We start from the raw sequence: 23,533 nt of genomic DNA on the forward strand, positions 1-23,533 counted from the left end.
TAATCGGCTAACCATTTGTTATTTTTTTCAAGAAAATATTCCAATAGCTTTTCAATTGTTAGGATTTTATATCATTGTATGTTATATATTGTATCAACTGAATATTTTGGGGTTTGGGACTGTAACTCAAAAGAAAAACAACATTTGAAAACATCAGGAAGTTGTGACAGACATTTTCACTCTTTTCTGGCATTTTAAAGACCATGTGATTAATTGAAAGAATCATCAGCTTAATCAATGATGAAATCAATCATTAGTTGCAACATTCCTACTGTATAACAAATACTAATGAATTACTGTACCTATTACTACTATTTCCTTTTTGTACCAATATCTTTGTGAAGGCCCAGTCACATGTCTTTTAGGTTGAGTTGTGCCCCTGCAAACCATTTCATTTGACCCCATGTTTTTCATTAGGTAATGCTAGTCAAAGTCAAATGCAGTACAGAGTTTAAGGGCCCTATCTTAGGCCCTACTCTCTTTGCTATTATAAGACCTTTTCCACACCCATGTAGTTAAAGTAGCAATGGCACTTCCACCCATCAGTGTGCCCATGGGCGTGTTGGTCTAAAAGTAAGGTGTCTTGAGGCAGCAGAGAGTGATTGTGCTATTGACCAACAAAAACCTGGTCAAAAGTCAATGGCGTAATGTTTCACTGTTATTTTAACGGCACATTATCAGGACAGTAATGTGCACCTACAGAGGCGGGCACACAACCTACACTCTGCTTGTTACACACACAGGACATGCAGCAACACACAAACATGCAAAAGGTAACAAATAAAAGGATTACAATGTGAAAAATTATTATTGTGTATATTAATATATTTTAAAAAATACATGTCATAATGCTTAGTTATATTATTTATCAGAATTAACTAATCGCAGTAATGACGGATTAAATTGTTTACTTATTTGACCAAATCGTGGCAATACACGTAAGTATTTAAACAGTTTTATAGTTTTCTGTCTTGCAGCTTCCCTGAGAGTCCTTCCCAACAGATCTCAGTTTTTTCAGTATGAGTCTTTCTCCGTGAGCTGTGGGGAGCCAGGGAAGTCTTCTCAGTGGAGAGTTATAATGAACACATCTACATTAATAAACGAAGAGTGTCCCACATCCTGGAATAGAAGAAATGAATCTCACTGCCTCATCGATGACCTTTACACATCTGACACTGGGGTGTACTGGTGTGAGTCTGGAACAGGAGGACGCAGCAATGTCGTCAACATCACTGTGACCGGTGGGTTTAAACAAACAACCAGCTTTACCGAGTTTTTTGGGGGAAAAAAACATCATTCTTTTAGGGGTGAACTTACAAGATATTTTGCTGACAAGTGACCTGCTGGGCTTTGTGATCAAACAAATGATAACAGAAACATAACGGCTGCGGTTTAATGTTAAAGGATAAGTCTGACAATTTTCTATACTTTTCTTATCATCAACAAATTTCATGATTAGAGCTAAACCAACAATGAACTGATCTACTAACAAGTATTGTGTGTGTATCCAAAGCCTGATATATCTTATTTTTCTGTGCCGTAGACCTCCACTATTGTCCAAAAACTCTTAAAAACACGTCAGTGAGCCGCAATGCTGCACTGGGTGACACGTTCCTTCATCATGAAGAGTTTGGTCACATTAATTTGTTTAGAAACAGCTCCAAAGAGTAAGAACAGTGGTCAAGTTTTCAGTCTCAGGAAAGTAGTTCAGTGTAAGGCAGACGCCACTGAGCAACTGCGGGAACGTGGTTCTGTTTACGGCTTCACTCTCTTGTTGTTATACATATTACAACCTCTTGTCTTTGTACTACATTATACATTTCTCAAAGAACTTCAGTTACACATCGGCAGGTATGATCTATTTTGTTGATCTAATATGAGGACTTTATAGTACAGAGACCTCAAAGTTACAATTTTTTATTGCAGGTGCACCAGTTATTATATTAAATCTTATCTTTCTGCCTGTCTGTCATTCAGCTGGTCCTGTAATCCTGGAGAGTCCTGCCCTTCCTGTGATGGAGGGAGATGATGTGACTCTGAGCTGTAAGAATATAAATACCATGACTTTCTCCTCCAACCTCACCACTTCCACTTCTTTCTATAAAGATGGCTTTCTCATGGCAACCAGCTCTACAGGAAACATGACCATCCACAGCATTTCTCAATCTGATGAAGGATTCTACAAGTGTAACATCTCTGGAGTTGGACAATCACCAGGCAGCTGGCTGACTGTCAGAGGTGAGAGCAGACTTAACTTCATATATATATATATATATATATATATATATATATGGGGGGGGGACAATTGTTTCATAATGAAATATCCACCATTATTATTTGAAAAAAACTAGCACTTTACATCTATCTCAACATTCTGGGAAATGTGTTGGTTTACTTTGTCTTACCATGATGAGATGATTGGTAAACGTGAAAGATGTATCTAGAAAGTACAAAACCTGCCAACCATGTAGACACAGTTCTTTTTTCCTTTGTATTGAGGCCAACTTGTGGTGCGTCTGTTTTGAAGCAGGACATTCTGAGCTGCCTCAGTCCCCTCTTGCACGCTTTCTATTTCCTGTGGTGGCCGTCTGCATCTTGCTAGCCTCGCTGATAGTGCTCTACCTCTGGAACCACAAAGGTCAGGTGGTTTTCATGTAACACATATTTTCTTACTTTCTCACAGCATTAAATATATACATTTAAAATCACCTGCAACATTTCTTCCTTACTGGAAACACTTCCCCTGTTTACTCATTAAATCCACACAAATATGTTGTGAACAGTCTCCATGTTGGCCACTTTTACTGAAGAAATAGTCTCTATAAAAAGTGGTGACAGTGGAAATACCAGGGCATGATTTCCTCCACTGATCACAAGTGAAACAAAAAAGTGAGTACTGGAAGTGGCGCTACCTAAGCATGATGATTGCAATGATAAAGGCAAAAGTTATCCATATCTTGAAGCCTTTCTATCCATTCACAGCTTCTATCTGCATATTAAATTACAGGTCTGGTTCACAGCATAGGCCATTTCACTAATACCCAGTCACCATCACTGCTGTAGCACCTCACTTGTAAACTTGCATATAACACTGTCATTTATGTAAAAGAATCTCACGGTTTGAATGTTTTTGCCGAGAAATATGTCATCGTATGCCCTTAAAATAAGATAAAAGAAAACTTCATTGTCCAATCACATGAAAATTTGTCTTGCATCACATGCTCCAACAATCATCAACAGCATTAAAGAACATGAACAAGAACAAGAAACTCCAGCAGTCATCACAGTCCTTCACCTGTCCGTCTTCACCTGTCCATTGTCATTAACACACATATACAGATCCTACATCCAAAATGTCATATTATTGCGAGCAGAAAGCAAGAGAGCACAGCCTTTTGCGAGGGTGGGGGGTGAGGGGGTGATCATAGTCATTGTGCGTTATAGAGTTAGGAACAAAAGAGTGCTTGTACTTATTCATCTTGCAGCCTGGCACCCTAAAGTGCCCCCCCAGAGGGCAGAAGTTGGTACTCCTCATGTGGGACATGAAGAGGGTCCATGGTGATTTTTTCAGCCAGTCTTAGGGTACGCTTAGGGCAGCTGTTTAGGAAGGAGAGAAATCCTGGCTTTCAGTTGGACTGGGAAGCCACTGAACCAGACTGAGCCTCCGTAGTCTGGTAATACAGGTTATAATCTAATAAATTTGATGTTTCAGGGAAAATTAACCACTAGACTTACTGTGCTGTGAGCTATTCTGCCATTAGCTGCACTAAAAGCTTTTGCTTTTCCCAAACATCTCTGTAACATCTAAACATCCAAACATCTATTGTAATTTATTCATATTGATATCATATTAAATTATAATGCATCAATAATGGTTTAATGGTTTCGGACATACTATATTTTTATATGTATGTAAATACACTGCAAGTTGATAAAAACACTTAATCTACTCATTCATACTTCATTCTGTGTTACACAACAGAGAAGTCACCGCTGAGGTTTGGGGAGTTATTGCATGTTCAGCTAAAATTTGAGGACTTTTCTCCTTAATACATCCATGGTTTTAACCTGATGTGATATTAAAATGTCTTTCTTTCGGAGACAGCTGTCCGTCTGCTTTTCCACTCATTCAAACCGTGTTTCTCTGTTAGTCTCACTGTGTTGGAAGGTTAACATTTGCTGCTATGTCCCCAGACTATCCCACAGTGCATCACACAACCTGACTAAGTTGCTCCTCATGATCCACGATAGCGATATTTGTGAAACAGCCTGTTGTTGTAGAACCTGGAACAAAGAGAACAAATAAATTGGAGCAAAACATTTAAAAAATCTGATAACATCTAAATAATGTTCCCACACAATAACAACCTTCTTATATACCTGAGAATATCATCATGCTGCTGTACTGCTGTTTTACAGGAATATTTTTTTACTGCGGTGAAATCAAACATGAACATTTCCATCTCCAGTGTTTCCATCATTATTTCCATCATTACTGTAGTGTCAATTAGCTGCTCTATTACACAATAACTCCCTTAAAAAGTATCTGAATTTAAATGTCTAAAACCAGCTGGTGTGTAACAGTAACATGTTTTGTGCTGCAGGTGAAATCGACCCTGCAGTTGTGATGTACACTGTCACCAGCACAAGAAAGTGCAACCGAATAGGTAAAACCACACACACACACACACACACACACACACACACACACACACACACACACACACACACACACACACACACACACACACACACACACACAAACAATGCTAAGAAAAGATAAGATAGTTTATTGACTCCCGGGGGGGAATGCAGGTGTTGCAGGAGCACAGAGAAGTATGGGTGAATAGAGAAAATGTAAGTAGAATAGAAAATAAGACATTAAAGACATCTTTTCCAAATAAAGAGCAACAGCTGATATAAAGGGATATAAAAAGTAACAGGACAAAAATTCACAAATGTTAACATTTTTTCAGTGAGATTTTGAACTGCGGACCAATTGGTTTTGGTTTTTAGTGGATTGTGTTACTTCTATTTGATAATCTCTTTATCTATTATAAGATAGCACTGAATCATCTGTTCATTAAAGAAATGGATTCCAGCAATGTAGGCGACACAGGCACTAATGCTGTGTCCAAAACCTTCACATTAAAAGAAGAGCATGAACCTTGCAGTCTTGAATAAACTTAAAAATAGACTCAACCAGTCCCTGCCTGGTTTAAGAACAGCTCTTTTATGAGACACGTCAATGTCACGTCTATTCACAATAAAGTAAATCATGTTCATAATTACAGAGTAGCAGAAACAAACAAAACCACCAAAGTAAAAGCAAAGCAAAAGCAACATTTTGTAGATTGGAGATAAGTTCAGATTCTGATGAACTCAGCCCCACTGAACTGCACTGTTTGCTGCACTCTTCTTGTCATCATGTCATCATCAGTGTTGGGGTTGTTACTCAAAAAATGCAATGTATTACACATTACTCGTTACTTTTTTAAAAAGTAATGCATTACTTTACTCAATTACTCCCTGTGAAAGGTAATTAATTACACTACTCGTTACATTACTTTTGCATTATTCCTCAACAACGCCTGAGATGCATTGTGGTGTAATTGCCAGTTACCAATAACGTTAAACCTTACATATGCCCACATATCAGAGCAAATCCCTATCTTAATAAGGAGGACATACAAAAGAAAAAGTTTTCCTGTCTGATGATGGTGGCCGTCCGTTCCCTGTTATCAGTATTTTGCTGAGTATGTTTCTGAAAGACGGCGATTCCACTGTAGAAACAGGCAGCATTTCCTCTATTATGTACGATGCTACAAGCCTATTCATCTCTGCTCTTGTTAACGTTACCTGTTGAAAATCAAGCTTTGGCTGCTTGGTTGGGGTCAGCATACACTCAGTTTGAGCATCACTCTGGGTCCGGGAGTCTTTGGCTACTAGCTTTGTGTTTGTGTTAGCATGTTGCCTTTGCAGGTGCTGCTGTGTGATGTGTTCACAGCAGCGGATAGTTGTTTCTGGCCTGGGCACAGTTTGCACTTTACTGTCACATTCTTCCACTCAAAGTTACTTTGTAATGCGTTACACCCAACACTGGTTATCATCAGTGACTCCATTTTTATTTTAAGAGCTGTAAATTAATATACAAATGTTTAAGATGCTGTGAGGTACAAAACATACCCCCAGCCATGTCATTTTCAAAGCAACAAAGTAAGTTAATAAGCTTCTTTTTTTGCTCCCTAAAAGTCAAAGTCAGGGCTTCAACCTGCTCTGAAGTAACCTCTACTTCCTCCTCGTGATGACACCTGATTGTTCACACATGCCCACAAACAGCCGTCCGTTATGTGGCCTTTGTTGCTAAAGTTGTTCACTTGCATATTTCGGTTCAGATTCAGGATCGAACATCTACTGACGATTTACGAAGTTTATATTTCAGGTAAAGAACAAGAAAAAAGAAATGAAATCTGACTACTACTACCGTTTACATAGCTTCCTGAACCTGACCAATCAGGACAGAGAGTGTACATTGGGAAGCCTTAAAAATACAGGACGTAAGATAGTAAGATGTTGCTGAAATCTTCAAAGAGCTAGTAAGAAGACCTTTAGTTAAGTTGGGCGGTCTTGACAGATCCCAGGTGTTACATGGTGAACTGATTTGCTCCACTTCCTTTTCCAGGTGAGCCACTGAGGAGGAACTCCCATTTATTCTCTTCTGTCGCTGTATACAGACCGAACCCTGGTAGCTGTGTATGCACATCTAAACCTGTGCTGACTTACACAGCCCGAACCTCTGCAGCTGATCAAGGGAATGGCCCAGGTACTGACCAGAAGAAACTTCTGACGACCTTTTAATTGTTTTAACCTGAAAGCACAATCAATGATCCACATGTAAACCACAGAGAAACCTTTGTACGAGTAAACTTTAACCATGTCAGTATTCTCCTTTAAGTTCATAAGAGGAAACAGCCAGGTGTGCTTCTCCTGCCCTGAAATTCAGTCAGGTGCCTTTAAAAAAATCAGTCTATATTCTCCAGAAAGTCTCTGCCTATTGATTGTGAATAATTTCATCTAAAAGACCAATATATGAAGTGATTCTTTTTGCTGCTCTTTAACTTTGCTCTAGAGAATACTATACATTCTCCTTTAAGCATTAACCTTGATCACACATGAACAAGACAAGAATTAACAGTAGTTTTTTTTGTGGTTTGATCAAAGATAAATGCATTTAGGGACATGCACTTTGTAGCTTTTTGTGGGAACAAAATTACCTCAGAAGTGGTGGAGTGATGCCTTCAGGTGTAACAGCACCTGTAGCTGCTTCTGAAGGGGAACAGTTAGTATGCAGTATATCAAAATGTTGTTAAGATTTTAAACAGACACTATTTCATTTTTTTTCTTGTACTCAGGTAAAAAGGTGAAGTTTTTTTGTACCTTGATGTGAAACATTCAACATTTTCTTGATGGTTCAGTGTGAATAATTGTACTTTCAAACTGATCAATTCTGTGTGTGTAGTGTGTCATGTATGTAGTGTGTGACAACTTAAATGATCTTAAGATGTTTATGCATTAAAAATCATCAAAAAAAGTGTCTCCACAGTCTTAAATGTTATATTTTGTAGTACAGTGTTATTGCCTGGAGGGGATTTTAATCGTCGATTTTGTACAAATTCTATAATTTTTAGTGACAAACATCCTAACATGCCTTGAAAAAGTTTAATATCTAGTCGTCTCTGTATAAAAAATGTTTTAAAGCAAAACAAGAGACGAATATGGCTGATAATGTTTTTGGTCTATTTATGTCTGCCTACACACCTACAACAGCTTTTAGTTTTTCACCTGTTCTTCACCGGCTTCAGATACATTATTCATTCCAGAAACACTGAAAATACCTTCACTTGTCTTCAGTGTACAAATATTTGAATTAAATGAGACCTTTGAGGCCTTGTGATCGTTAATGTAAGGTTTGTTTGTTGAGAGAGCCCCCTGCTGGATATCAGAAGTTATTAAAGGACAGGTTCAGCATTTTTCAAGTGTGTCTTAAAACAACAGTCAGGTGTCAATATGAACAGTGACTGGCTTCAGCAGTCTGAGTTAATCATATCAAGTGGATATCTGACACATTTACAGTCTTTTTAGCATCAAATTCCCTCTTTGTGTTTCCCTGTTGAACTGCAGTGGAAGTATAGTAACAAAAAGAGGGACTTTGGCACTAAAAACTGTAACGTTGAAAGATATCTATTTGTGAGCTAAGCTAGCAGCTACAGGCTGATAAAATAATATGTATGTTTCAACCCATTACATCGCAGATTGTTAAACAAAAGCAAACTACATGCACCAGTTCAAACAACATTCTTGCTCTTACTAAGACAAAAGTTACACGTAAATGTAGCAGATTTTCTCTTTTCTTCCAGCCTAATAAATTATCACCGGCTGGATTCAGTGAGTCATCTGTGCGCTGATTACTTCTCCTCTTGAGTTAGTCTGCTCTCCCGTGGTAAACCCTCAGTCCTGCTCCTCACCTCGAGGGAATGTGCAGTATCTACTGTTGCAGTGCTCATTGCATTTTAAAGTTTTGATTACCTGCTGTCATTTTAAAAATAAGGATAAATATTATAAATAAAATGTTTGTTTATTTTTTTGGAATTATGTCTCAAATCTAGTGTTGTGGAGCTTGTGTGACCTTTCTTTCTTACATCTTTCAGCATAGCTCTCGCCCACAAAATTCAGCTCAACGGCAAGCAAAACTTTTGGATTGGCAAACAAGTTTTATGATTTGCACTTTAATCATAAAATTTATTTCACAATAAAACATTTTTGATTGCAGTGTTAATAGTTTTACTCCCAAATCTATTTTTTTTATTTCAAACCTGTTCTGTTTGATTGCATAATAAAGATACAAGAGTAACTCGATAAAAGTCTTCTGCAGGTACTGCACAGTCATGTCTGGGGGAAAAAAAATGTAAAAAAATGTAAATTCAAGTCATCTAGAATAAAAGATCACATTCACATTCACATCCTGTCTATGTGGTGCGTTTGTGAAACCTGATACCTCTTTAAATGTATTGACATATCAGACAACAAAACATTTTCACAAATAAACTAAACCTGAAACACTTCACTGACAGCAGAATGAGGTTTTACATTTACATTTGGCTTCTTCAGGCTAAAGTTCTTATTAGAGTACCTAATAAATATTTACAATTATATTTTTTAAAAAAGGAGAGAAAAGAAGAGAAAGAGAAGAGAGAGACAATAATAAATAAATAAATAAATAATAAAAAATTAAAAATAAAGGTCTACACACATATACACAAGTCTTTATCTTGAGTTTGGATACATAAACAGAAAGCTCAGAGTCTGTTTCAACAGTGTTTATCCTGCAGGATAATTATATTGTACAAAAACAAAGTAAAATACACTGAGGACAAAACATGCACCGTATATCTATAACTGGAAATTTATAGGACTTTTTTTAGCAATATGTAACATGTTTTGATGTGATATTTACACGACTGAAGGCAGCACTTTATTCTGTTAAATGAAGATTTGATCAGTTTCCTGTTTCACCTGAGCAACAGGTGAATTGCAGGTTCACTGTCAGACTCAGCAGCACGTAACAGCAAGTTTTAGATCAATCAGCTCTGGAGGCTCCAATATTATATACATATTATATTTAGGAGACTGTGTTTTAACATCAAAATCAAATAAAGTTATTCTCAACTAAAACTGCAACGATTAGTCGATTAATCAATTAGTTGCCAATTATTAAATTGATCACCAATTATTTTGATAATGAATTAATTGTTTTGAGTCAAAATTCTCTGATTCCAGCATCTTAAATGTAAATATTTTCTGGTTTCTTTAGTCCTTTATGACAATAAACTGTATTAATAATAAACATATTTGGGTTGACAAAACAAGATATTTGAGGACGTCATCTTGGGTTTTTCCAAACAGTGACAAACATTTTTCACATCTTCAGGCATCTTTTCTTCTTCTGTATAATATAACTGTTGTGTAACATCTACATGGATCAAACATTACATGTTTTTATTTTTTGTAACTTGAAGCAACACTGTGAATGTCACAGTCTTTTCTTCCTCCGTATGATAACATCTGTACAATCTGTGTAACATCTCTGTGGATCATACAATACATGTTCAGCACATGGTTTTGGCAACATTTAACAAGTTAGTTGGTTTTTAAACTTCTTTTATAACATATAATATAATATAATATAACAATATTTTCTTGAATAACCTTCCTCCTCTTTTGACTTTCATAGCATCAAAGATCCTCGTCTGAATCACTCGTCTTCTGTTTCTCCTTTAATTTTTCAATAATCTCTTTTTTTTCATTTGTTGCTTTCATTTTCCTTTCTGTTGCATTAGTAAGATCATTCTGGTTTCTCTGCTGTGATTTCTCTGTCTTTTCTAGGTCTTTCTGAAGTTCTGCCTTCTTCCTCTCCAGATCATTCTTTGTATCTTCTGCTGCTTCTTTCTGTGTTTCAGGGTCTTTTTCACAGTTTAGTGACTGAAGCTTCCTCTCCACCTCCTCCAGCTGTTCACTGAATAGTTTTCTCTTATCCTTTAGTTCCTTTATATGTGTCACATATCTAGAAATATTTTCTTCAAATTTTTTCTCATCTCTTTCTTTTGTCTGTAGTTGTTTCAGAAGTCTTTCTCTCTCTTTGTCCAGTTCTGTCTCTCCATGTTTTTCTTCCTCTTTCTCTGTTTCATCACCTGTAGATTTTATTTTCTTCTCTCCTTCTTTCTTTTCAAGATTATTTGCTTGCTGTCTGGCTTCCATCAGCTGCTCTTGGCCTCTTTTTTCGTCCCTCAAAACTTGATCTTCTGGTTTATTATTTATAGATCTTCTCTCTTCTTCTCTGTTCTCCAGGTTTGTCACTGCTTCTTCTCCAACCGTGACCTGCTGTTGGAGCCTTTCTTCTTCAGTGAACCTCTCTTGTTGTGTTTCTCTCTCTGCTGGACCAGGAACTCCGGCTTCTTCACTTGTTGGTTTAGTGTTTGTCTCTTCTTCTGTCTTGTCCAAACCAGTTTCTGTCCCTCCTTCTTCCAGTAGTTGGTCTGGTTCTACTTTTACTGGAACAAGAAGGTTTGTTCCTTCATGAACAGATTGTTGCAGCGTTCCTTCTTGTCTCTGAACCAGAACATTGTTAGTTTCTCTTTGGTTTGTTTCTTCCTCTGTTTCACACTGAAGTCTTGTTTCTTCACTTAAGGGTTTGATCTTCTTGTCCACTGTTTCTCTTTTTATCAGGGATTCTTGTTCTGGATCGTTGCTCTTCTCTCTCACTCTCTGTGTTTCTTCATCCTCGTGGTGTTTCTTGTTCTCTGTGCAGAAACAATAAACAATGTTTACATCAACTTTTTCTGTGTTCATTCTGAGTTGCTTTCCTGCAAATGTCTAAAGTTGAAGAGTAAAGAGCTGCAAAAGCCCAACAGAGGTGTGAAGAAGAGATGTTGTAGTGTTTAAATTTAAAGAAAAGTTTAAGTGGAACCATCATTTCAAAATAACACAAGGACCATTTAAAACAAGAAATGTGTTTTCAGGTATATGATCACTAAGGGGATGTTTACTAAAGTAAGTTGCCATTTCAATACAATAAGGAAGTGTGACAGAAAGTCATTTTAAAAAGGTTACAGACTTACTGAGTTTGTTTTGTTTCCATTTCCACACGACAAAGACAACTGCAAGAATTAAGATGAACCCAACAATCACACCAACGATGGCAGGAACAGATGAACTAGAGCTGGAACTAGAACCAGACGGGTCCTGGACCTGGAAGAAATAATCTGAAATGATAAAATACAAAACAGAAATGTATTTATATATGAGATATAATCACAGCTGAGAATATAATCGTTTTAATTTCATCTCTACCTGGAACAATAATGTGTGTCTCTCTGATCTGGCTGATGTTGTTCTGTTGGACTCTACAGGTGACGCTGTTGTTGTGTCTCTTCTCTACAGTCACTCTGCTGCTGACAGTATAGAGGTCATCAGGACCTCTGACTGTCTCTGTAGGTCCAGCAGAGAGGAGGTTTCCCTCACTGTCCAACCAAAACACCTCAGGCTCCGGATACCAGCCTTTAGACTCACACTGTAACACCCCACTGCTGTTTATGATCATATTTATGACAGGTGAGGAGACAGAACCTGATGATGAAAAGATTTTAGAGATTAACATCAGTTTCATACACAGTTCTGTTCTCTTGCTCTGAGGTAACCTGTTAGCATGCTAACTAGCTTGCCACCTATAACACTGTAGTAATCGTCATCTTGAAGAATCAGTAAAATCTCTTCTTAAAACTTATTTTTTAAAGCTTTTTTCTGATGTTTTTTAGTTAGTTTCAATATGTTTAATCTGTTGTATTCCCCCTTTTACCTGAATACAATTGTGCTGTTGTTTGGTATTTTATCAATTCTCTGTACTTTTAGTGTCCTGGTTTGATTTAATTGTACTGTGCTGAATTGTTTTTCTCTCATGTAAATCAATTTTGAAAAGTACCTTACAAATAAAGATCATTATTATTACATTTATTACATCTCTAGCCTAAGGTTGCACAATATAATGTAAGTTATTTCTACATCTATTTTGTTAGGTTACAGTCTTCTACTGTAACTGGAGTTGAAACTTGTCTGAAACACTGAAACACTTTTAAAGTTCACTGAGTCAAACACTCTGAGGGTTTCAGTAGAGCTGGAGTCGTTATTTCTGTAATAAAGTTGAATTTGGTTGTGAAAATAACAACATACATTAACAATATAACACACAGATTAATCAATATGTCAGTTGAACTAAGGTCAAAGGTGACACAGATGATGATGGTGATGATGGACCTGAACTATTTATTGATGGTGTGATGCTTGTTTCATATCATGTAAAACTTGAAACTGTTTGGAAAACAAAACAAAAGTTTGTCCATAAACAGCTTCACTGGTATGAAATCATAATGCACCTAAATCTGTAACTTAGACTGAGACAAAATGAACAGATTAAGAATAAAATATAAAATTCAGACATTGTTTGTTTTGGTTTGAAGATCAGACACAGAACTGTTTAGATGTTATAACCTTAACTGATTCTTGTTCACGTTCAGTATCAACTATATTTCCTATCAATGATATCATCAAACAAGATTGATTATCTTTAAATCTGAAAACCAACTGAAACCCTGTTAACAAAACACACAAACACACACACAAGCACACACAGGTCACAGAAGAGGAACTGAATCATTGATCATCTGCATGGGAGGTAAATATATATATATATATATATATATATATATGTGTGTGTGTGTGTGTGTGTGTGTGTATATATATATATATATATATATATATATATATATATATATATATATATATATATATATATATATATATATATATATATATATATATATATATATATATATATATGTATGTATATATATATGTATGTATATATATATGTATGTATGTAGAGCTGCAAATGAATCCACAGCTATTTTGATAATCAATTAATCATTTCCGTCATTTTTCAAGCAAAAATACCAAACGTTCTTTGATTCCAGTTTCTGAAATGTGACAATTTGCTGCTTTTCTTTGTCATATTGACAGTAAATTGAATATCTTCAGGCTTTAGACTGTTAGTCAAACAGAACAAACAAAGTGATGTCATCATCATGGGCTCTGAGAAATAGTGAATACCATTATATCGCTTTTTTTTTTACATTTCATGGACTAATGATTGATTGATTTGTCAAGAAAATAATCTGCAGATTAATTGATAGTGAAAATAATAAAATAATCATTAGTCTCAGCCATATATATATACATATACATATATACACATATATGTATATGTATGTTTGTATTAACAAAACCATTCAAAAAGAATATAAACAAACACAAAATATATTCACTTACCAACAACAAGCCTAACAGAGGATTCACCTAATTGTGGAACAAAGCATCTGTATGTTCCCTCATCAGAAGGTTTCACTTTGGAGAGTTTCAGTGAAAGGTTTCCGTGTTTCAGTTCCTCCATGAACACCGATGTTCTTCCCTCGTAGGACGGATTCTTTTTACTCTGCAGCTCCACTCCGTCACGCCACACAAAGACAAATCTGGGGTTCAGGTCACGTCTCGCCCACTCCACTGTCATGTCAAAGGCATTCATGGCAGATTGCAGGTGGCACGGAAAAATGACATCATCACCAACTGTTGCCACTATTGGCTGAGATGGACCAATCACCTGAGACTCACCTGAGGAGAAATATGTTTGTGTTTGTGATTTCTGCAGCAAAGGCGTCTAACGTTGCATTTGAATGACATACAGCATAACATCAACAGATTCACAGATTCACATGTTAACATAAACCAGACTGTTACTACTGTGTGTTATTTACCTTTACATGTGTGTATCAGGGCGACGTAAATAACCAAGACAGTGAAGGCACCAGACTGAAAGTTGAGGCACTGGTTGACCTTCATATGAAGCATCCTGGAGGTCTGAAAAAAGAAATAAAACAGGAAAACTTTAGGATGATGCTAATAAAGACAAATACTTAGAGCACCTAACTCCATTGTTGAGTTTAGGGTCCTGGAGACCCCCGTACCTCTTTAATAGCTCAAGAAACATAATTATCATTGTTTTATCAGCTTGATACTTCATGACTTTTCCTATTTTTACAAGAAATGCTTGTAAACATGATTTTGAACTGATGACATGTTTCAGAAGTTCACACATAAGTTCTATATGGGGTCTCAGAGAGAGTTAGACAGGATTTATATCTGTGATTGGTAATCAGAGTACTTCTACCAAAGCACCCTCCCTCCTAAATCCCACATATGGGATTTGTGTTATTTAATTATAAAATGATTTGTTATTAAGACTAGGGCAGCAACTAACGATTATTTTATCAATTAATCTATTAATCATTTGGTCCATAAAATGTCAGAAACGGTGAAAAATGTCGATCAGCGTTTCTAAAAGCCCAAGATGACGTCTTCAAATGTCTTGTTTTGTCCACAACCCAAAGATATTCAGTTTACTGTCACAGAGGACTAAAGAAACCAGAAAATATTCACATTTGAGAAGCTGGAATCAAATAATTTGCACATTTTTTCTTTAAAAAATGACTCAAAACAATGAATTGATTATTGAAATAGTTGGCAAATAATTCTCTGTCGATCAGCTAATCAATTAATCGTTGCAGCTCTAGTTAAGAGTAAAGTTGACCTCTCTGGGGTCTAATTCAGCTATGTAGTATAACATACTGCACATTTCTTTGACTCTGAATGACTTTTTGTCACACAAAGGAATATATCTTTGTTAATGCATCACTCTTATAACATAATAAACATGAAAAACCTCCTTACTCAGTGTAACAATAATTATTTATGTTTTATAAATGTGCAAATCCAGTTTGTGAGAAAGGTAAAACTTTTCTACATATCGAGTTATAATATGGTCAGAAGAAAAGTTATATATATATATATATATATATATATATATATATATATATATATATATATATATGTGTGTGTGTGTGTGTGTGTGTGTGTGTGTGTGACTGAAACATTATTATTACTGTTTTTACACATAATACAGACAATTCTACTGTCTTTATTTATCTTCAAATAATGTTAAAGATACAAAATGAATGTACAGCTGTATGACAGGTGTCAGAGAGGAGTTTTTCACCTTTAAACTTTAGATATATGATATTAATATTACTATACTGATATTAATATGCATGAACTTGCTCCACTGCGCCCCCTGCTGGTCGCTCAGCTACACGTTCAAATTCATGTACAGCAGATAAATCAAACCACGTGAATCCAAACGTTTGATTTGACTTTGAGTGACGTCTAATACTTATTGTGTTTAACACTTAAACGATTAAAATAAACCTCTCCTCCTCTGTGTGCGCTCTGTGTCCTTAAATATTACACGCGATTGTGCACGAGAGTTTAGTTTCACTTTCATCTATAACTGAGAAAAAAGAAAAAAGAAAATATATGAAATGTATCGATTGAGAGAAGACACTTTGATTTTTAAACGTCAAAATGTACAATGGCTGAAATATATTTGCTGTATAATTTCTTACACAATGTATATTTTGAAACATTGCTACGCATTAAAAAAAAGAAATCTAGATATGCGACAGTAGAAACGTGAAACATCTGTGGCTGAGAGAAGACCACCAAACGTGATTTTTTGTGTGTATTTCTTTCTTCTTTTGCATAAAAAAAAACAAACACTATAAATTCATATAAAGTCTAAGTCGAACACATGATACACGCTGTTTACGAGCATTTCTTCCTCATACCTGTCGTGTGTCTCTCTTCTTCTACAGGAGCTGCGCGGTCAATTTCCGAGGAACGGGGGAGATGCAGCTTCCGGTCAGCTGCAATAAACGCTGAGCCCACTGTTTACTGGACATCTGTGGTTTTCAACGTGGGATGTAGAACTAGAGAACTAGAACTAGAACTGTGAGAAAATATAATAATAACAATAATAATTGTTAATTTGTATCGCGCGTTTCATACAAGGATTACAGCTCATAAGTGCTTTGAATGACGAAGTCAGGACAGCAGGACAAAAATCACATCAAAGATCAATAAAAACAGATAAGAAGAAAGACAAACAAACTCCATAGAGGGCCAATAATACCTGAAAAAAAAATAGGTCATTTAAAACAGAGGCTGGTTTACAGGAAGAGAGGCAGCTGATAAAATATCAGGTTGTAGAAATATTGGCCTCCCTGATATGTGTTGGTAGAAAATGCCATAAATCTGTGGCATAGTCTAAAAAAGGGAATTATGTACACATATAATGTAATATAATGTAGGAAATGTTGGCATTTGAGTAAAAATAAACTGCTTACAATAAAAAGGGATTGTATTTATATGTTAAAAGCAAAAACAAACAAAAAATGATTTCAGGCAGTTTTGTGTCATTAAGGAGTTATTGTTTCTTTTTTTTTTTTACATATATGAGCTTCTTCTTTTCTATTTTTTTCTTAAATGTCTTTTCATTTCTGTGGGAAAATGAAAACCTCAACACATGTAGTTTGCTGACTTTACAGCAGGGGGCAGAGGTGGACTTCTTATAAATGCTCAGCACATCTACAGTATGAGATATCAGGAACATAGAGGTAGATACATTTTCTTTTGCTAGTTATTTGTTTGTTTAGCATATTGCAGGTGTAGGACCAGCATGCACCTGTGGAGGGTGTCTATGTTTTTTGTGAGAGCTACAGAGACAGCAGGAGACATGATTTCTTTGCTCTTTGTCTTGCATGCAATGATAAATGAAACCTGTATCCCCATGGGACCCTTTAAGTTTAATTTTCATTATTGACAAATAACTCCATACCTGTAAATAGAGTTACAAATATTAGTCAATGAACCGATTAGTCGTCAACATTTGAATTAATCGCCAAGTATTCTGAAAATCGATTAATCGTTTTGAGTCATTTTTTGAGAAGTCAAAATTCTCTCATTCCACCTTCTCAAATGTGAATATTTCCTGGTTTCTTTTGTCCTCTCTGACAGTAAATTGAATATCTTTGGGTTGTGGACTGTTGGTGTTGATTTTCAATGACAGAAGAGAAGTAGATGATATAATTTAAACACATGTTAAGCAGGTAATCAAGCTTTTTTGTAGGAAAACAACATCAGACACAAAGTGTTTTTATGTTAAAACATGTCTGGAGAATGACTTAACACTAAATCCAGTTAAAACATTACATGTACAGTCACTTTATTACATTATAAGTGTGTCATGAAGAGTAGCAGGAAATGAACCCAAATGCAGATCAGAACAAAACAGAATACAGAACAAGACTGAACAAACAGAAAAGAATGAAGGATCCAACAAAGACGGAACTGAAAACCAGGAAATAAAAACAGGCAGAACTTGTGAGGGAGTGTGGTGACTAGACAGAAGGGCAGGCTGGGAGTTGATTGGCTGGGGAAACTCTGGGAGCAGGGCAGGTCTAATGAGAATAATGCATGTCAGGTGTGAAGGGCAAAGCCAACAAAGACAAAGACAACATAAACACCCACACTACACACACACAAAGAGACAGACTGGGAGGCAGAGAAAAAACACCAGGAAGACATAGAGAACAAACTGACTAATTAAAGCTGCAAGCAGCGTTGAACGGGCCCTCGCGCCTCCATACATGTCGGGCTGCGGTGCAATCAAAGGGCTTCTGTCACGGGCATGTAGATGTCTTCAGACCCGGGCTGTTTTCAGACAGTGCAAGAAGGAGATAAACATCACTTCCTTTGTCCACTATTTTGCCTGCTGCTGGGGCTGCTTCCCTGAAAAATCATAGGGGGCGACATTCAGCCAGTTTGCATCACTGATGGAATATTGTCATGTAGACAAAAGTAAAGACTTTTGACCCACATGATCTGGTCAAAGTTTGATTGACATGTGTACTGTCAGGTGTGTAGAGACAATAAGTAACTGCAGCTGGACACAGAAAAATACTCATATATTTAAATGGAGAGTGTGAGTGAACCGCTAGGTGCTCGGGCCCTAATAAAGGAAAAACTGCAGTACAGAGCTACAAATTTTAGTTTTGATGGTATTTTTCTGCAGCACTTTATCACTAAACTGTCACCCTCACTCCATTTTTTCCCTTCCCCTCATAGGTCATCCCCACCACTGAATTATACATATAAGACCTATAATTATTGTAAAATAAATGATAATAACACCAAACTTCATACAAAGTTTGTATATAACTGTATAACTGTATGTATATAGGCCTTTCTGCTGTATCCTACAAAAATGAGCTGCATTCAACTCCCACACCCATCCCCCCCTCCTATTGTCTCTCTCTCTCCCTCTCAGTTGGAGAGGAGAATGTCACTCTTCTTGTGAAATCTCCTCATAAATCCCATGACTTCAGCCAAATCTTACATTACAAATCACATTTTGTAGTAGGAAATTTCGTGGGGAATCCATTGATACAGGTTTGAAAGTGATCAGACTTATAGTTTAGATGTCAGAAGCCTTAGTCCATGCCTCCCCCATTCATTTACATTGTAAGGGGTACATGTGATGTGATGTGGCACTGCAACTTTCAGGGTTTATAAAATCCAAACCGCTCAAGTTTGGCCTCCGTTTGTTCGGAGGCCAAAATTGAGGCAAAGTCTTATATTGACAGGCTAATTGTGGACTTCCTGTTGGATTTAGGTTGGGGGTGTCAGTGTATGATTTGTAGGTCTGGATGAGACAAATAATTGAGTTTTGGTTTGATCTCTCTACGACATTCATACGGGCCGTGGCGGCCATATTAGTGACCTAGGTGGTGCTAGAGAGCACATTTTGGCACTTTGGGGGTCAAATTTTTTACCAGACCTGATGTGCGTGGCAAATTTGGTGAGTTTTTGAGCATGTTTGGGGGATCAAATTTAAGGTTTAAGTGGCAGAAGAAAGAAACAAACACATGAAATACAAGTGGGCCTTCGCCCTTTGGGCTCGGGCCCAATAAAGGCAACTAAAGTAAAATCATGTCAGATAGTCTTTCAAAAGTCCAACTCAGAATAAGCCCACACAGTCCAGTCCAAACAAACAAGGGGAAAAGTTTGAGGGTCTCTGGAGGACTGGTGGAGAATGGCAGCTAAACATAGACCCTAGAATCATGTCAAGTGTAGTGTTCATTACAACAGAAGTTCTTTTTTCTTTTTCCAGAGAAAGTCCAGCAATTCAGTCCTCTAAAGGCGCCAAAATCTGTGAAAAATCTATGATGTACCCTGGGACAACATCCCATTTAAAACATAATGCATAAATAATTAGCCATACATATACAGTGTCATCTCTGTGGTCAGTTCATATGTAGCTTACTTGCTGTATTGAGAAAATATTGGCTTTTAATGTCACAGGAGTTCAATCAAAAGTTTCAGTTTTTGGTTTTTGTAGCTTTGACTGGCTCCCAGTGGTGGAAGAAGTATTCAGATCCTTGTTAATGTTACTTAAGCAAAAGTACAGAAGTATTATCAGCAATCTGTATGTAAAGTATTAAAAGTAAAAGTTCTCATTATGCAGACTGGCTTCTTTTAGAGTGTTATATATCATACGTAGTATATTATATTGTTTGTTTTTATCATTAACACATACATGTAATAGCATTTTAATGTTGTAGTTCATCACTGTGGAGCCAATTTTAGACACATTGGGTAGATTAATGATAATAGTACTGCATCATATTATATGTTTTTTATCATAATAATAAAGAAACTATTAATATAGCACCTTTCACACAGTAACGCAGTTCAAAGTGCATAACAATTTTATATAAAAAAGAAAAGAGCAGACAATTTAAACAACAGTTAGAATATTAAAATATGTTATTTGGTGTAGAATCTTAATCTGAAAAATACTTCCCTCTGAAATATAGTGGAGCATCAGATGCAAATACTCAAGTAAAATAGATGTGCCTCAAAATTGTACTTAAGTACAGTACAGGAATAAATGGACTTAGTTACTTTCCACCACTGGTGATTCCTGTTTTTCCGCTGTTCAACTGCTGGAATGACACACAGAGTTCAAGAATCCTCCCATCAGTCATGAAAAACATACAACTTAACAGAGACCTCCCTGTTTTCAAGTAGCTCGCACATATGTTTATTCTAATACACTAATATATTTGCTGATCAAGGCCCTCAGTGCTTTATTCTCTTTTTCTCTGGAAACTTTTAAACATGGTGCAACTCTCTAAATCTGCCATGATGGGGATACTCCTCTGCTGAAAGCTGGACACCCTCCAGCAGTGAAGGCTGGAGGTAAACAGGTGGCCAAAAAAAGCTTGGAAGAGACTGGCACCCATGGGACTCCACAGGAGGAGACAAAGAGGGCTGATAAACTGAGCAGCAGGTCTGTCGCCACCTCCAACAGAACGTAACATGTTGGCATACTTCTGGCCATGACTTTCCAGAGACAGCGGTGGGTATGAGGCACAAGCAAAGTGTTCCCCACAGTGGAGAGAAGCCCCTCTCACCTCATACTTTCTTCATCCAGCAGCCGAGGAAGTGTTGAACGAACCGTGAAAGTCAAACATGAAGCGTTAGACACATGTGGGAGCTGACAGATTGTCTGTGAAGTGTCAGTGATGTTGGAAAGAAGTCTTTCATCAAACTCTGTACTTTTGTACTGTACTGTACTTTTAGAAGAAACATTTGTTTTTTTTCTGCCTGTTCTTGTTTGTGAGGATACTATAAACCAGAGTTACTGTGTCTTTCCTGGTGTTAAGAGATAAAAGCTGTATTTACCAGCTCTGAGATGCAGTTGAAATTGCTTGAAAAAAGCTAATAAGTGCATCATAGTGTTGATATTATTTTATCAGCAATATATTATTAAAACAGAGTAAAGTTTTAACATCTGAAAAAAACTTTCTCACAATTTCATCTAATTGATCCAAACCTGTTTTACTTAAAGAATAAGTAGAAAAAGCAAGTAAAAAATATGTTATAAGTAAAAACTCAGGACTCTTAATCAAATTACTACAAAGCATTTGGCACCCTGAGGGCCCTACACAGTTGCCTGCTTTGCCATATTGCTAATCCGGTCTTGGATTTGATCCATTGTCAATATAAAATTCTTGATTACTGAGGCTTCATTAAACTTCAAATATTTACTGTAGCCTTACCAATGTATTCTCTGTAATACCAGTTTCTGTGAAGTTCTCAAGAACTAGATCAACTGTTCATTGTTTTGTTTACATGTCTGTGACAGTGTACTTAGCAAACATCATCCTATCATGAGAATCCTCTGAGTAACTCACAGTTTTTAATCAAATATTGAGGCCCATAGGGATGCCAAGGCAATGAAGAAACTGGTCCTCCCGAAAAAACACACACCCAAACACAAGAAAAGCTATCTAATGTGTGCAGTCCAGTGCAGTAAGGGATGCACAGACTTGTATATCAGGGAATGTAAACAACCGATAACCAAACACATAGCTCAACACAAGAGGGCCAACTCCTCAGGTCAAGACTCAGCAGTTTACCTACACCTGAAAGATAAGGGACACCCTTTCGAGGACAACAACATGCATATTTCGGATAGGGAGGACAGATGGTTTGAAACAAGAGTGAAGGAGGTCATCTATGTCAAAGTGGAGAAACCATCTGTTTAACCACTTATCACCCACCTACAATGCTGTCCTAGAGACTTAACAACCATTCACATTTGGCCTCCTGACAACTCCAACGACTGTTTTTTACACTTGACCTCAGGTGACTCCAATGACTCTTAATGACTGTTACAACAGCCAGGAGAACTAACGAACCAAGTGGTATCAATGACCTTGATAACAACCCCACAGAGTTTAAATACCTGAGACTCCCTACCAGTCAGCTAGAACTGAAGAAGCCCCATGGATGAGAGGCGAAACATCTTCAAGTATCTAAAATGAAGTCTAGTTGCCCTTGATTCAACCCTCCATGGATACCTGGTTATTTGCTGAGGCGTTAGGTGCAGTTTTAGACTAATGTAATAGAGCCTCCTCCCACAGCCCCACAGTTATCCAAAACTTAGATTTCATCTAACAAGTCAGTGTTCCTCCATATTCAGATGTGACTGATAAACTGTGTATCTATGTATGTCTTTCATAACATGCATCAGGTATCAACATTTTAATACGTCTGACTTGCTTGAAATAACTCTGCCTCTTCGACAGAATTGGTCTACTTGTTTACTTTGGCTTAGTTGTAGGTTTAAAAAAATAGCTGTCATTTCCCTGCAAGTGTGTGTGTGTGTGCATATCCTGCTGCTGCAGCTTGCGAAGCAAAATCAGGGTGTGTTGGGTCAACACCACCACATGACATATATCAACAAAAAGGAAAAGTTAGTCATTTTTACTGACTTTAAAAAAGTTACATAACATCTATAGTTAATAGTAAGTATGTGGAAATTTGGAAATGTTACGCTCTTGAAATAAAGTAATTTACACTACATTAAAGCTTCAGCTTGGTTTACACAATATACAAGGAACTGTGTGGGAGATATAACCCTTAAACCACGTAGTACCCAAAGTTTTGGGGTCAAGTCAAGAATGCTCTCCAGGATGTAGGCATACATGTTTCCTTGTTAACAATCAAGAATAAACATCATGACCCATAACATCAGAGGATTCAGCACAAGATTCAAACCGCCTCAAAAACAGGACAGCCAGGTTACAAAACATACACAAAGAAAGTGGTAGAGCTCTGGAATTAAGTTCAATGGACTGATGACACAAAAATCAACCTTTATCAAAATGATGGAAAGAGGAAAATGTGGAGGTGAGAAGGTGGAATATATTCAACTGGTGAGGATATAAGAAGTGAAATCCTACAAATATTGTTTGTTTAATGGGTGTATTGAGGAGAACTGGATACTGGACTCAAAGATTGCTTGTCTAGCACATGAGCCCAAACAATTCCTACCTTCTGAGTTTGTCTCTGGATGTGCAGCCCACTGAATATGCACAGTAGTGGCCTGAAAATGTGCAGAAAA

General features: G+C 36.8%; 2 protein-coding genes across 4 annotated transcripts in view; one reads left to right on the top strand and one right to left on the bottom strand.

The window, feature by feature from the left end:
- The first annotated feature begins 876 nt into the window (after positions 1-876).
- Positions 877-7,622, top strand: LOC122974219 (muscle, skeletal receptor tyrosine protein kinase-like). The gene is made up of 5 exons (XM_044342201.1): positions 877-1,241; positions 1,978-2,238; positions 2,528-2,638; positions 4,605-4,667; positions 6,683-7,622. Exons 1-5 carry the CDS (start codon positions 1,079-1,081, stop codon positions 6,856-6,858), a joined length of 774 nt encoding a protein of 257 aa, XP_044198136.1. The 5' UTR covers positions 877-1,078; the 3' UTR covers positions 6,859-7,622.
- A 2,644-nt stretch (positions 7,623-10,266) lies between these two features.
- LOC122974098 (butyrophilin subfamily 3 member A2-like) overlaps positions 10,267-23,533 on the bottom strand; it is a 44,202-nt gene continuing 30,935 nt past the window's right edge. The window contains exons 1-6 of one of the 3 annotated variants that reach the window (XM_044341982.1): positions 16,347-16,438; positions 14,421-14,523; positions 13,939-14,277; positions 11,908-12,183; positions 11,676-11,819; positions 10,267-11,357 (exon numbers count right to left, since the gene is read on the bottom strand). In XM_044341982.1, coding sequence (XP_044197917.1) covers positions 10,294-11,357; positions 11,676-11,819; positions 11,908-12,183; positions 13,939-14,277; positions 14,421-14,514 — 1,917 coding nt within the window. In that variant the 5' untranslated portion in view covers positions 14,515-14,523; positions 16,347-16,438 and the 3' untranslated portion in view covers positions 10,267-10,293. Of the gene's footprint in view, positions 11,358-11,675; positions 11,820-11,907; positions 12,184-13,938; positions 14,278-14,420; positions 14,524-16,346; positions 16,439-23,533 lie in introns of those variants that run through there. The other 2 variants (XM_044341981.1, XM_044341980.1) reach the window with 2 other exon arrangements.

The sequence above is a fragment of the Thunnus albacares genome, chromosome 22, assembly GCF_914725855.1.
Source record: "Thunnus albacares chromosome 22, fThuAlb1.1, whole genome shotgun sequence".
NCBI lineage: Eukaryota > Metazoa > Chordata > Actinopteri > Scombriformes > Scombridae > Thunnus > Thunnus albacares.

Coding starts and splice junctions, on each gene's coding strand:
- LOC122974219 (XM_044342201.1), top strand. CDS start 1,079: ATGAACACATCTACATTAATAAACGAAGAGTGTCCCACATCCTGGAAT. Junction 1,242..1,977: donor CGTCAACATCACTGTGACCG/GTGGGTTTAAAC, acceptor TCTGTCATTCAG/CTGGTCCTGTAATCCTGGAG. Junction 2,239..2,527: donor CAGCTGGCTGACTGTCAGAG/GTGAGAGCAGAC, acceptor TCTGTTTTGAAG/CAGGACATTCTGAGCTGCCT.